We start from the raw sequence: 14,527 nt of genomic DNA on the forward strand, positions 1-14,527 counted from the left end.
TACCCAAATACGCCGTTGTATGTAAAGTAACAACCCAGTTGTCAGTACTGTAAAACATTTCCTTTGATTCACTCAGTAATAAAAATCTTTCTATTCAGTTGTTGCTATGACAACTTGCCTTGTCTCCAGTCTCTTCAGATTGTTGGGTATAAATTGAAACTTATTCCAAATCATTTTTTTGAAACTGGTAAATAAAAAAAAACAAAACACCAGTATCTATGAAATAGTTTAAAGCTGGAATTTAATTTAAATGGTTTAAAATGTGATTCAGTTTTAATGTGATGCAGTTCTGCTGACAGTCAGAAGGGGGAGCCAGAATGCTGTAACTACATCTATAAGCAGCTCAGTGGCTCATTATGAAACGATGAAATATTGCCCTGTTTTTTTTTTTTATCTTATTGTAAATAAGCTATTGGCTTTGAAGAAAGTCATGAACAATAATCTGGTTATGATTATATTGACTCAGTGGCGTACCCAGCAAATTTTCAAAGGTCTGGCCAGTAGGGTTTTAAGTTTAAGGCAGCATAGATAGAAAGCAAAAACTTATGAATGTGTGTGTGTGTGTGTGTGTGTGTGTGTGTGTGTGTGTTTATGAGTGTGTATTAGGGACATTGAAGATGTATTAAAAATCACCTTAAAGTAAATTTCTTATTTCATTACTTTCTTATCAGAAATTTTAGTAAATATCTGCTAAAAAAAAAAACAAACAAAAAAAACATTTATGGTAAAAACATTTTCTGAGCCACAAAAGTTGGAAATTTGCTAGAAAATTTTTTGACTAATCTCAGAAATTTTCTAGAAAAAAAGGGAAATTCTCGAGTTTCAAAAGTCAAAATTTCCAACATTTGAAGTTTTTTCTGTGAAATTTTCAACTCAAACTCAGAAATTTGAATAATGAAAGATGCATGAACGCATGAGAGATCTCTTGTAGCCGACTGTATTACAGTGCATATAATTGGTTTTATTTGAAAAGATTTTTTTTTTTTAGTTTTGGAAGAAGATGCGTCCGTATGCCTTTCTATGATCTAAACATGATTCTTAGGGGGCGCTCATATTTGGAGAGGGTGTCATGGCCCCCTTGGGTCCCCACTTGGTATCACCCCTGCCCTAGCCGACCTAAAACAGAACAAACGGTTTAATGCGGTTTAAAGTCTTCCAGTGAGCGGGAAATGTTATATGATTTTTTTTATAAACACTGAATGTAAATATGCGGTTTCCATTGTACATCGGTGTTATGTTTTGTAAACAACTTCCGGTGGAAAGCTGCTATGGAGCCTCACACTGCGGGGTATTTTCTACGCGTGCGTCTGACGTCATCGCTGAGTGAATGCGGCTGGAGGAGGCGGAGGAGGAGGATGGGACACTGCTGATGCTGATGCGAGAGCTTTCTCTGTCTGTGATCAACGTCGGTGGACAGAACCTCGCATCATGGATCTACTTGATCTCATTTGAACACCTTAGTTTTATTTTTCTGGAGAAGGAGAGGCGCTGATCCGGTGAACGACGCCGGATCCGAGGAGGAAATAACGGTTTGGACTCGTCACTCCTCTCTTCTCCTGGCCTGTCTCGGCTGACACAGGTGGACAGAGCGGGGAGGGGAGGTTTAAAAGAAGGAAACGAAAGGAAATGAAGACATAGCGTTGGATTATAACTCCAAAAACGAAATACTGACCATTTTCGTTAATCAGGGCTAAAATGTTAACCTGTTAGCAGGCTAGTGGGCTAATTTGTGTAGCTAGTCGGCTAGCAGCCGCCTCGACCAATGGCCGCGGAGAAGGTAGATGCTCGAAGGAGGAGTTAGAGCCAGTTGTCCGGCATAAACACGGCGGATCCGGGGCTTAACAGCCCCAACAGCTGGAGCTCGTTTCGGCTTTGAGTAGCGCTAATTACCGTTTGAGGTCCAGCCGTTGGTGCTGGTTTCGGCTCGCAGGCCGTGAGGGAAGGAAGCGGTGCTGATGTTGGATGTTTTCTGGCTCAGCAACCATGACAGAAAACCAGGCTGTGAGTGAAAACATGTCTTATGTGTTAAGGTAACGGTTTAGAAGTGTGGGTTTGTTTTTTGTTTTAATTAAACGGAACTGATATTTTGACTTTTATTCACTGGAAATTAAAAGTTTCAACCATTAAAAACATGGCAGTGAATTTGAGAAGCTGCTTCCTAACATAGAGGTTGTGTAGATGGAGCCTACAGTGGTTTCTGGCCCTTTGGGGCATGCTCAGTGGGAGCCAGAGCAACCATTTCCGCTGGGATTTCAACCAGTGGATCCAGACAGCGGAGGTGTTCTGAGTCCCAGCAGTAATGGTCAGACTGGTTTGGACTTCAGGAAAGGTGACTATGACGATGCAACGCCTCAGAAAAGTGTGGAAAAGCCGGTAGCCCTGGAGGACCTCATCACAGTCTCTGCTTTTTCCTGTGAGGATCTGCAGCTGGAAGGAAAACAAGCCAGCGCCTATCTGCAAGGATTGACTTTAACTGAAAGTTTTGAGGAAATCAGCGACAGCACTTTGTCGTGGCTCTTCTCTCCAACTCTGACTGATGTGATGGGGAAGGAGTTGACTTTAAAAGCTGATTCCCATGAGGAATCCAACGCCGTTGCTGATCAGGGCGACCTAATAAGCCTCGGCTCTCCTTTTAACATCTCCAGGAGGAACTCTGGAGAGCCGTTTCTGCTGGTTGACCTCTCTGGGGTCACCCAGGACTCGCCCACCCGGTTAACTGCTCAGATTGCTGCAGAGGAGCCGTCAGCGCTCCCTCCCTCTCAGACTTTGTCACCTGAAACCGGAGACAAAGGTTTATTCCCTGATCAAGTGACTGATCTGCCTTTAACCAGCAGCTCTGCTGAGAGCTGCCATTCGCCGCTTTTGTTGGATTTTGACTGTCCTGCTTCTGTTGTACCAAAAAATGAGGCTCAGTCTGCTGTAATCGGCCATGTTCCTTCAGAGGAGAGGAGTGAAAACGATGAAGACTCTGTGGATTTGATGGAAGACCGAAGCAGTTTCGCTGCTAAAACGCCATCAAACCAGGAGGAAATGGCTCTGGATCTGTGTTTGACTGCTGAGGAGGTTCATGACGATGATGATGATGGTGGTTCAGAGGAGAGGCAGCATCAGGTGGCGTCTTTTGATTTAAACCTTCCTCCTCCTCCTCCGGCGGCAAACGCCAGACAAGACGACGCGTCTTCTCTGAAAGCGGTGTTCGACGCCTTGGACCAAGACGGAGATGGGTTCGTCCGTGTCGAGGAGTTTTTGGAGTTTGCGGCGGCGTACGGGGCAGATCAGGTGAGATGGCCGTTTCTCTGTCCAGGAGCCGCCTCTGATCGGAGCGAAGCGCCGAGTAAAATGATCCACAGATCCATTTATTATTGATTCTGAGTCCGACTGCAGGAAGGCTGTTTAACTTAAAAACATCACCAGTTCCTGTCTGGGTTTTAGGCTGTTGCTCAATCAAATGTACACTTCTGAAGCGATTAATTGGATTCATCATGATTAATCGACTAATTTAGTAAGTGATTATTAACTGACGTATACAGACTCAGGCCTTTTGCTGGGGAAAAGCAGCATTCAGAGTAGTAACTGAAACGATACAAAGTTGTTTTGAACATTTGGGTATTTGTCTAAACCTGGACAGTGGCTAATTTTCTGACCTTTTTGTGGATGAGATCGATTTCACATGCAAGAATCGGCCGAACTGAAGGAAATGATTTTTAGTTTAATTTTCCAATCTGCTTGTTTATGTGGCTTTCAGTCAAGAGGCCCAAATTCACTCGCTTTCTTGATTTATAGCAAGTGTTAAACTTTAAATATATGATGAAGCGTTTACCAAAAAGCTTTGGGAAAAGTTTTTTCCTGTCCTATAATATACTATTAGGACAGCATTTAAAATATTTTTTAGAGTGGTTGGTTATATTAGCATGGGCTGCTGTGTGATGGCAGACATTGTAAATCAGTTACGTAGTTGACATGTGAAACTAACATTAGCATAGGGCTGAATAACATATGACTGCCATACAAGTCTATCAATTATTTAGTGTGTGTGTGTATATATATATATATATATATATATGGCATTTCCTGTTTTTACTCCGTATTTTTAAGCAGTTATGAGGCTCAGTGGTGAAATCTTAAACTGCCTCTGCTCGTTACAGCAGGTTGTTGCTAGGCAACCAAAGACAGCGAGTTGATTCCACCAGCCTAGCTAGCTAGCTAGCTGTGAGAGGTTGAGCAGCTAAAGCTTTTCCTCTGCCTACATCTCCCAGAATGCTGTGTGGTTATTGAATATTCAATCAAATGTGTTATCTACTGATATTGATTGCATGTCTATTATTGAGTATTGTCCAGCCCTCCTTTAGCATCTTTATGATGATGTTTGGCATCGACAGTCTGTGTTGAGCTCAGCTAACGGTTGCTAACAGCATCTTCCATGGCTGAAAGGGATTAAAATCAAACGCTCAGTAACGGTGTCCTTACTGAAGAGTGTGTTGTTAACCTGGCATCACTGGCTGAGCTGCAGCTGGTGCTTCAGACTCTGGTCCGTTTTGAACAGGCCTCACCTTGTTGATGTTGGACCCAGTTTGGTCGCGCTGCTAAATCTTTTGAATCCCTCTTCTCTCGGTCGAAGCCCCTGCTGTGGCCCCCGCTGGGCACACGTCTGGCTCCCCGGTTAGAAATGTGAAGGATTAGGACTGAAATGTTTTCTCATGAGTCAGACTGTCCGCCAGCTGAAAACCTGTTGACCGATTTAGATACCTTTATTTTGAAGGGATGATTTTTCCATATTTCCCCTTAGCCACTTGAATGTCGGTATGACGGCCATTTTCCAACGCCCTTTTACACCCTTAAAATGTTTCTCATTTTCATGACTTGCATGAACTTGATGTTACACCAGGTGTTTTCGACTGTTTTATTTATACAATTTTAAAAAGATATGTACTGAAACTGAGGACTCTGCTGTTTCAGTCCCACATCAGGCCTCAACTGGAGGAGATCATGTGACAGACTGAGGCACAGTCGTCTTAATGGTTAGCATTAGCTTTAGCCTTTTTATATTTACATTTTATTTGTAGCTCTTTACAGAAATCAAGCACTGAAGTACATCAAACAAGCTCAGCGGTTTGGTATTAACTTCTAATATTTCTGTAGCGTTACTTTCTGCAAATATATTTACATGTTTAGTGTTGGCTTCTGATAATATGTTTAGGATTTTAGCATTAGCTTTTGTCATTTTATGTATTTAGCAGATTAGCTTGTAATTGTTTAGCTGTTTATGGTTACCTTCTGCTAATTTAGTTTTCAGTGGTTTAGCTTTAGCATAACTAAGATTCTTCCCTTATGAGTTGGTGGTTAATGGAGCTAACATTAGCTACTGCCTATTTTAGCACAACATGTATTCTCCATTAAAATCGTGGTGGCCATTTTGAAAAATGTCTGCCAGAAAAAGTTAACGCAGGATCAAGAAAATAATTTCTTTGGTTCAGAATATGTAGCTATGATTGACGCCAAACGGATTCGTATAATTTGTGATTTTAGTTCAGAAATTCACTTTCCATGATGACCACAGTGGCCATCTTGAAAGATCTAAACATTATCGGTAAATATGATTTCTACAGGTCCAATTATATATGATTTGACACCAAAAGCATTAATTTGTGGTAAATATTACATCTTTGACAAACATGATGGCTGCCATCTTCAGTTACTCAGTAACTAAGTTATTTTTCAAAATAATCAAGTCCCTGAACATTTCTACCAATTTAAGTTCTTATTTCCGCATGTGACGGATTTTGCTTCACATTTAATTTTTTATTTATTTTCCCATTTAAAGTGTAGACAGACTTGAAAATCTGTAGTCTTGCTCTGGTGCAGGTCACATCAGCGTGTCGGCGCTGATCCGACCAGGCTGGCACTTTGCACGCGCAGTGATTGCATCTTTTTGCTGCGTGAAGCGAACGCTTCGCTCCCCTCCTATCAGCTGGGATACGTGTTGACACGGCCTCCATGTCTGACGGGGCTCTGCCCTCGTCTGTCCTTGCACAGCAGTAATCTGGTGATAACCGTTTTGAATATCATGCACGCCTGAGCGAGTCCAATCCACAAAGTGATGGTTTGGACAGCGGCGCTAACAGAACCATTTCAGCACGCAGTCTGAAAAATCACAGGACCAGAAACGAGTGAAAAACCATCCAGACCGAGACGTGACTGTCAGGTTTCCCTGTTCAGGTTAAAATTAAAGATGACGGCGATGATGACGCCCGTCTTCCTGCCCAGGAGTTGGATTGTTCTGTTATAAGCTGGAAACGGGTTTGGATTTGGCTATCTTTGCAAATTTCCCAGGAAGCCGCCAGGCTGCAGGGAAACATTCATCTGGTATTTGCATAAATTCCAGTTGGTCCTTTTAGGCCAAACATGCAAATGAGCCTCAGGATGTTACAAAGATGGCAGATATATTTATGCTCACACACTTTACTGTCATTTGGTCTGGATTAGATCCTCATGGTGCAACATGTTGGGCTTTTCCCAAAGACTCATGATTGGGCCTGTTGAAATAAACCAATTAATTTCATAATTTTTTTCTTTTTGCTCTTTCTACCAAAAACTGGGTTAGTCTCCAGTTTGGTGTGTTTTTTAAAGTTATTTCTTTGTAATGTTGTTTTTGTTTGTCTTCCAGTTCCAGTGTTGGCTCTTCATTAGAATTTAAAGGTTTTTTATGTATCATGTTATTATGACATTATATCACTTTAAAATGGTCTCAAACACAACTTTATAATTTCTGGGACAATTTACCGTCCAGCAGATTTGACCATCTTTGGCCTCCAGCAGTAAAACTTGTGCTTCAGTTTGAACTTTTTTTTACTGCTATCTCAGGACGTTCAGTATTTTCTGCTCTGAATGTGAAGTAAAATGCAGTTTAGAGAAAACAGTTTTTTTTTTTTTGTGACCTCATCATTGTGCGTGATGAGCTGCTGATGAAAGCTTTGCCTCCAGGGGGGAAAATCCTGCAGCTCACATCTTTAGTGAGTTTTTCTGCTGAAGAAACCTTTGTATCCTCTGGTCTCTCCCAGGGTTTGACCCCAGTTCCTCACAAAAGCTGCGGCCGTGTCTCCCTTTGACTCTTCCACCGCTAATCCACAGGGGAATGTCCCGCCGTCTCAAACCGCCGTCGTTGTTTGTTTTTAAATTCCTCCCCTGGAAAAGTTTAAGGTTGTCGCTGCTGCTTTTGTTCCGACCTGCTGGTGGTTTTCTCCATCTTGTCAGAGAAATCCCCGCGGTGGAAGCCCGTCGCCTCAGGTTGCTCGTCTGGGTGAGGTCACGCACAGCGGCGGTCTGAGCCGCGGCGCTCGGGCGCGCCCCGCCACCCATCGCACACAAATAGAGGAAACAGAAAAACCACGATGCTGTGCTGCTCCTCTCCCCAGCAGAACCCGCTGCTGCATCCGAGTTCAGCAGAATCGAACGTGTAATTCAGGAACGAGCTGCCATGCGGTTCTCACGGTGCAACATGAACCAAAAATAACCAGTGGTGGGACTGGATTACATTTTTAATCCAGTTTATTTGCAGACTCTGTAATTTATTGACAAAATAAGAAACATTTTCAGTTCAAAAACAAGTTTTGCAACTAAACTGAATAAAAAAAACATCTGAGCTCAACTACAAATATATTTATAGCTTTTAACCTGTAATTTAGGTTATTTAACCATCAGATTGGTGCAAAGTGCTGCTTTAGCCGTTCAGCTTTCCAGTGATCGTTCACAGAACGTCATAAATCTCTTTGGAAATGTGACCTGTTGACGTTTCATCAGTAAGGAATGCTAGTGGAATTAGCATCACTTACATCTGACGTTTTTGATCATTTTTGTAGGAAAATTTGTAATGAACTCAATTATGCCTTTTTTGTGAATTTCCACAAAGGAAATACTGCCGCCTGCAGGTGGGAGTTGGCATCACATAAAACTATTGACAATATTTGTGGATTTTTCTTTTGGTGTGCATTTCTATGATGATGAAATCTTTCAATTTTGCAATTATTTTCTCTGTTTTGGGCAAATAGTTTTATTGTACTTTTAAATGGAGAATAAAATGAGTCAAATTAATCAAATGACAAAATTGGTTTAAAGGAAGCTAGATGAAGAAAAAGGATTTCAGTTATAAATATTTGACCCAGTTTATCTGTGGTTCTGCTGACCTTTAGTTTCAGCCTAGATGTAGATTAAACTCTGCTCTACTGGGACCTGCTGCAGCTGCTGCAGCCGCTGCTGCAGCTGCTGCTGCGTCTCTTAATAACTCTGATGGAGGCCGGCTTCATGCCTGCTCTGTTTAGCATCCTGTGGTTGTGAAAGGAAAACGGTTGTTGAGCCGTTAACAGATTATTAAATGAAGTCAGGAGCTGGCCGTGTTCTCGCAGCCGAGGCGTTTCTGGATCGGAACATCATGACTCATCGCCGTGCGGCGAGAAACTGAAAGCTAGACGCTAAGCACGTTCCCAGTGACCTCAGGCGAGCGTTTCCATCGTCGGGTTCAGCCCAGACAAAACCTCAGTGAGGGTTTCCTGCAGGAAGGAGCACGATGTTTACAGAACCAAACACCGGGTCACTTCCTGTCGCTTACTTGACAAAATCCTTACATTCTTGAATTTCACTGAATTCAAGAAACATCCAGTTTTGGAAAGTGCTTGGTTTCTGTATAAAGTCCTTGAAAGTGCTTGATATTCAGACTGCAGAGTTTTGCTGTGAAGTGAATCCTAACGTTTGATTAAAAGCCTAAATGTGGAAAACTTTACAGTAGAAATAACATAAACTGTAAAATACAGTTTTTACTCTCGTCTGGAGTTAAATCAGACTAAACATGTTTTAGATCAGTTAAAATTACCGAAATTATTTTTTTCTAAATGCCAGAAAACTTTGCAATAATGTTTATTTTTATAACTTTCTTTGTATAATGTGTTTATTTAATTTGAGCAGGAAGGTAATTTACCTCAACATGATTTGCTTGAATTGTTTCATTGTAAAATTTATTAATGGTTCTGTGATTTATCGTCTTTATACGTTTAACTGGTCTGAACTGGATGTGGTTCCAGCCCAGATCCGCCATCTTGGTAGGCAAGCGCAGAACAAAGCGAAGATCAACCAACAAAAATAAAGTATATGGAAAATAAACTCCAGGCTTAATGGCTATAACTTAATTTTATTGCTTAAGTTGGAGAGAACCGAGGCGAGAGCTGCTTCTAAGCTGTTGCCATAGCAACTGCCATGATTGGTCGGTTACGGATACCTACCAAGATGGCTGTCAGCACTGTCTTTGTTTTTTTTTGTTTATTTCCAAAGTGTGGTTTTGGAAAAGTTTGAAAACTTGTTGAAAAGTTCTTGGGTTTTCCTGCCGAAACATCGGACCCAGACCATAATCTCTCCGGCTTGTCAGAGTTACTTTGTTGGGATTTTCTGGCCTCTTGAGTCACAGCTCAGCGTTGCTAAGGCGATCAGCTTGTTTTTATTTGTAACCGATATCGGGAGCAAAGGAGAGGAAGGGATGAAGTTCAAGTCGGACATTTTGGACCCAGTTTGGTCGGGATCCTGACCAGAGATTTGGTTCTTGTGTTCATGAGTCTGTTTAAGGCAGATAGCAGGTCCCCGCTGGCTCCTGTTGGGATTTATTTCCAGCTCCATGTACAGAGCGACTGGTTGCCAGGCAACCGGCGGAGCGATGCAGCATGTAGGTGCGCTTATGTAACCCGTTCCTGCAGCTCCTGCGCTGCACAGCTCCATGCTGAGAGTGAAACCAGGCAGCTTTTAATCAGCTTTTCTTCCAGGAACTTTCTCCTAACCTCTGGTTTTCTGCAAACATTTTGAATTTCAGCCTGTTTTTCTCAGTTTAAAGACTTTGCTCTTTGTAGTGCGTAAAAAGCTTTTATGAAGCCACTGTTGCACCCAATTCAGGACAGTTAAACACTTGAAATCTGCAAATGCAGATTTTTATTTCTGAAGGGCAGCAGCGTTTTATTGGCCATTTTCTGCCCTGTAATCACATTACGCTGCTGACTCAGTGAAATAATGTGGAGTGAACTCTTTATATCATAAATGTTTCTCACTGAAGTCACAATGCCGGTTATTTATTCACTGGATCCGACAGGAAAACCTTCCCTTGCATCATTTATTACATCATGGTCGAGCTTCTTCTGCTGCCTTGCTGAAAGTAAAATGAATCTTTATTTTTTCCTCTCGTTCAGGTGAAGGACCTGACCAAGTTTTTGGACCCCAGCGGTCTCGGCGTCATCAGTTTTGAAGATTTCCACAGAGGAATCTCTGCGATCAGTAATGGAGGTGAGTCGATGCGTCTCGTTTCCTCAGGCTGTGGTTTAATTTGTTGTTCCAGATTAAGTCTAGGATGTATAAACTCTTCCTCAGATGGTTTTCATCTATAATTCATGGAGTCGTTGCCTGTTTGGATAATTATTCCCTCTGGTTCTGGATGCTGTGCAGCTTTACTGGCAGACAGCTGGTGTGATGTGTAACTATGGCAACGTGCTTTTTTTTTTTCCATCTAGAAGCAGCTGAGTTGCATCTCAGAAACTCAAACACTACCTGAACTTTGACCCCGAAGCTAACAAGAGTTCAAACTATTTCTTCCATCCATCATAATAAACGAGGATCTTATCCCCTACTCCAACGTCTTTGTGTTGTTTATGTTCATAAAAGTCCCAAAATATTAATCCAGTTAACTTGATAAAGGCCTGAGAGTTTTATATGGAGTACAAAACGTTCAGTAAACAAAATAAAGTCGGTGGCTGTTGAATCTGCAGAAGCCTCTGGCTGAAGGCTGTTACTGTAAGTCGGTCTCAGCACTACCACGAAGGCGAGCTCTGCTAATCCATGTCATTTGCTCTTGCCGCTCCTCTTTAAGGGAGCGTTCACACCAGCTCTGTTTGGTCGTTTTACTCCAGCTCCAGTCCGTTTGTCTAGGAAGTCCGGTTCGGTCGGGACGGATGAACATGAAATCGAACTCTGGTCCTACAAACTCCGGTCTGGGTTTGGTTGAAGTGAACTCTGGTTCAGTTTGGATGCACAAACAGACTGAAGACCGCTCCAAAAGCAGGAAGTGGACTACAGCGCAGGGCATTCTGGGTAAATGCCGCCAAACAAACCTGGCATTAGCAGGAGAAATGTTTGGTGTTTTTTTACCAAAGACAAACCGCTAAAATCTGACGCCTCATTTTTGTTCACATTTTGTGAAGAAGGAAGCTGCTCAGTGTTTCCTTTAGTGGTTCTTGGTGTTTCACTGAGTCAAATTTGGGTTTGTTTGACTCGGCGCAGTGAAAGAACGGCAGCAGCTGGAAACATAACAAACGTTATAATTCTGATCTCCAATGGGGATCAGATCCTCCTTCATTATGATGATGGAAGAGAAGCTTTGAGTTTCCTCCTCCTCTCTGCATCCCTGAAGCCTCGTTTTCAGGTATTTAAGATGCTGATGAGCTTCTCCCAGGTCCAAAAAATGTTACCTTGTTGCCATGGTTACGTTTCATAACAACTGTCCAATGGAGAAAGACTAAAAAAATCCTTCCAGCTTCACAGCATCCAGAACCAAAAGCCATAAGACTGAACAAATCAGAGCTGTGTTGAACATGGACGTCCGGCCCACAGCATGACGCTGCCTCTCTCAGCTCCACCCCTCATTGATTTGTAGGATTGTTTCTGGGTTGAGCGTCTCTGGTTACTGACGGCATGAATAAGTCAGGATGTTTGGAGACACGTGGTCTGATTGGCCGGCTTTCAGAGCGCTTGGACAAGGCATCCTGTTCGCTTCAATTATTCACCCTCCTCCTCTCCGCTTTCCCTGCGCGGCCCGGTTTCTGGTTCTGACCCGTTCATCTGCTGCTGCTGTAAAATCACGGCTGGGCTTTACGGCCATTTAATGACAGATTCTCATAAAATACGTCCAACGTCAAATTAGTGGTTTGGCCTGTAAAATGTGAAACTAGAGTTGAGTTTCGGTTCAGGATTCCCACACGGCCGATTAACAAAAACCTGTTTAATTTTTATCTGGATCAAACCTCATCTGATCCCCCGGATCGTTTTACTCCCATTGTGTCCAGGATGAAGGGAAAAAGGAGCCAGAACCTGCAGATCCAGCCTGACGTGGCTCCCACCGCTGCAGAGCTTTAATCAGACCTCACAGCCATGAAAACACTTCAATGTCTTCTCGGTGAACTTTATGCAGAAAACTGCAGTTTTGTAATAAAATGTAATCGAATGTTTAACTGAAATCCTAAATTTGTGAAACGTTATTTACAGTTGAAACATTTTTTTTCTCAGTCTGATAAATCAAATTAAACTTTTCTTGTTTTTGGGAAGTTAGAATCACTTTGCTAAAAAAAAAGAAACATTTTATTAATGAATATTTATTATTCCTAACGGCTGAATGACTTATTGATCTGTGCAGTCGAAATAAAGGTTGGCTTATATTTCATGTTAAACATTCCTAGTGATTTTGTTTAAATTGTGGTTTTGTTCTTAGTCGGGTGCATTTCAAAACGTAAAATGTTACATATTTAAAAATACTTTATTGATCCCAAAAAGTAATTAAATGTTGTAACTCTTAGAGTTTAATGCCTCGTGACGGCTGAGGGCAGGAAACCTCTCCTGTAGCAGTCTGCATTCCAGCACATTTGAAGAAGCCTCTGACTGAAGACACTCGTTTTTTTTCCAATAATGATTCAGTCTGAGGTTTCAGATTCATTTTTATGATTCCACTTTACAATAAGGCTCCCGTCATCGACTATAGATGAATTGATAACAGCTATTAACTATTACACTGTTTATAAATCATTAATTACTTGCTATGCATTAAGGGTGAAAATGATTTAAAAAATTACGTTTACAAATGCTTCATATGTTTCCAAGGTAGAATAACTCTAGATAAAATATGTAAATTATTTGGTAAGAAACTGATTCTCATCTTCGTTCTTAACTAATGCATAATAAACGGTTGTTAATGATTTATAAAGCGGTAACGTATCTAACCTATTTATTGGCCACCCACAAGGGACACATTATTGTGAAATTGAACCATTTTTAGTTTATTTGTTCCAGCTGCAACTATCAGTAAAAAAACTATTATATTGGAACTGGTGATTAAAAATGAACTGAAGAAGTCAAATCTGCTGCTGGGAAAGTTTGAAAATGTTAGGAAACTGTTAGATTTCTGCAGCAGTGAAATGAAGGAGGCTGTTCGATGAAAGTGTTGCCCCGGGCCGTGGAAATGCTTCGCTCCCCGCCGAGACTGGAATGTCTGGAGCAACGTTAAATATCCTCACTTTGACATCAGACCAGGTCCTGCAGGTGTGCATGGTTGCCGCCACTGGAACCAGTTCATGTTGTTTCCTCCCAGTAAGGGGCCGTTGGCCGCAGTGGCTGATGGGACGCGGCTCGGGTTCGGCTGCTGCTGCGGGTTTCTGCTGATCTCACAGCTGGCCTCTGGTTCGCCTCAGATGGAGGTCATGTTTACCGTCGCGTCGCGCTGCTGACTGTAAACCTGCCCAACCAGGACATCTGGGGCTGCAGCGCGCTGTAAAAACATTCACACCAATTCAACTTCTTTGTCACGTTGCAACCACAAACCTTTGTGTTTTTATTGTCGTTTAACTTGATGAAGCAGCAGAAAGTTGTGCAAAGTTATAAATTAAAATCTCAAAAGTGTGGAGTGCAGTTTCTTAAACAGTTGCAGCCTTTTCTGAGTTTCTCTTTCAGATTTTCACAATCAAAAATCTGTGAACATTAAAACGCAAGTCTTTCCACATATTATTGGTAAAAATCTGATTTAGACTTTGACTAGGCCAGTCTAGCCCATGAATATCTCTTGATTTCATGCAACCATGTGGCTGTATGAAATCTTCCCATTTCAGCTTTTTGTTACTGGTTGTGTTGGTTGCTGAGCGATAAATCAGTTTGATCGAGTATTAAGGTTTTCTGTTGATAAAGATTACATTTTTTGGAAAATCTGGATTTTCAACCTTTTTTCCTTATCTTTTTTTTTTTTGCTCTCATGGTTCAGTGATGTCAGGCTGCCATCTTGTTTTTCTGTTTAGCTGAACTCTAATTCAGGTCAACTTGATGAAGGGATGAAGAACATGTTAATGTTTCTGCAGTGTAAACAGAGGACTCCTGTCCTCATGTTACCTGTTTGCACATCAACAGCCGCTCCTCCATGTTTGCTCGGCTTCTGTTTGTTTCTGTTGCTGCTGCGCACACCAACCCACCTCCCTGCTCTGTCGGCAGGTCCAGAACCGCAGCTCTACAGCTACAACCCAGGGGACGGCGCCGGCGGCTGCCCAGAGGAGTACGACGAGGTGAGATGTCCCTTCCACTTCCTGTTTGGACTAGTTGGTCCCTTCCACTTCCTGTTTGGACTAGTTGGCCCCTTCCACTTCCTGTTTGGACTGGTTGGCCCCTTCCACTTCCTGTTTGGACTAGTTGGCCCCTTCAACTTCCTGTTTGAAGGGACCCACAGCCTGAACTCCCTCTGTGCTCGGCCGTCGTT

The 14,527-nt window shown here is 42.2% G+C and overlaps 1 protein-coding gene across 4 annotated transcripts in view; it reads left to right on the forward strand.

Annotated features, from left to right (window-relative positions):
- The first annotated feature begins 1,284 nt into the window (after positions 1–1,284).
- Positions 1,285–14,527, forward strand: part of rab11fip3 (RAB11 family interacting protein 3 (class II)) — a 30,620-nt gene continuing 17,377 nt past the window's right edge. Inside the window, exons 1-3 of one of the 4 annotated variants that reach the window (XM_016664044.1) lie at positions 1,285–3,279; positions 10,218–10,311; positions 14,266–14,336. In XM_016664044.1, the coding sequence (XP_016519530.1) occupies positions 2,179–3,279; positions 10,218–10,311; positions 14,266–14,336 (1,266 nt within the window). In that variant the 5' untranslated portion in view covers positions 1,285–2,178. The remainder of the gene's footprint in view (positions 3,280–10,217; positions 10,312–14,265; positions 14,337–14,527) is intronic. The other 3 variants (XM_016664043.1, XM_007577994.2, XM_016664045.1) reach the window with 3 other exon arrangements.

This window comes from Poecilia formosa, unplaced genomic scaffold (genome assembly GCF_000485575.1).
Source record: "Poecilia formosa unplaced genomic scaffold, Poecilia_formosa-5.1.2 Scaffold463, whole genome shotgun sequence".
Lineage (NCBI taxonomy): Eukaryota > Metazoa > Chordata > Actinopteri > Cyprinodontiformes > Poeciliidae > Poecilia > Poecilia formosa.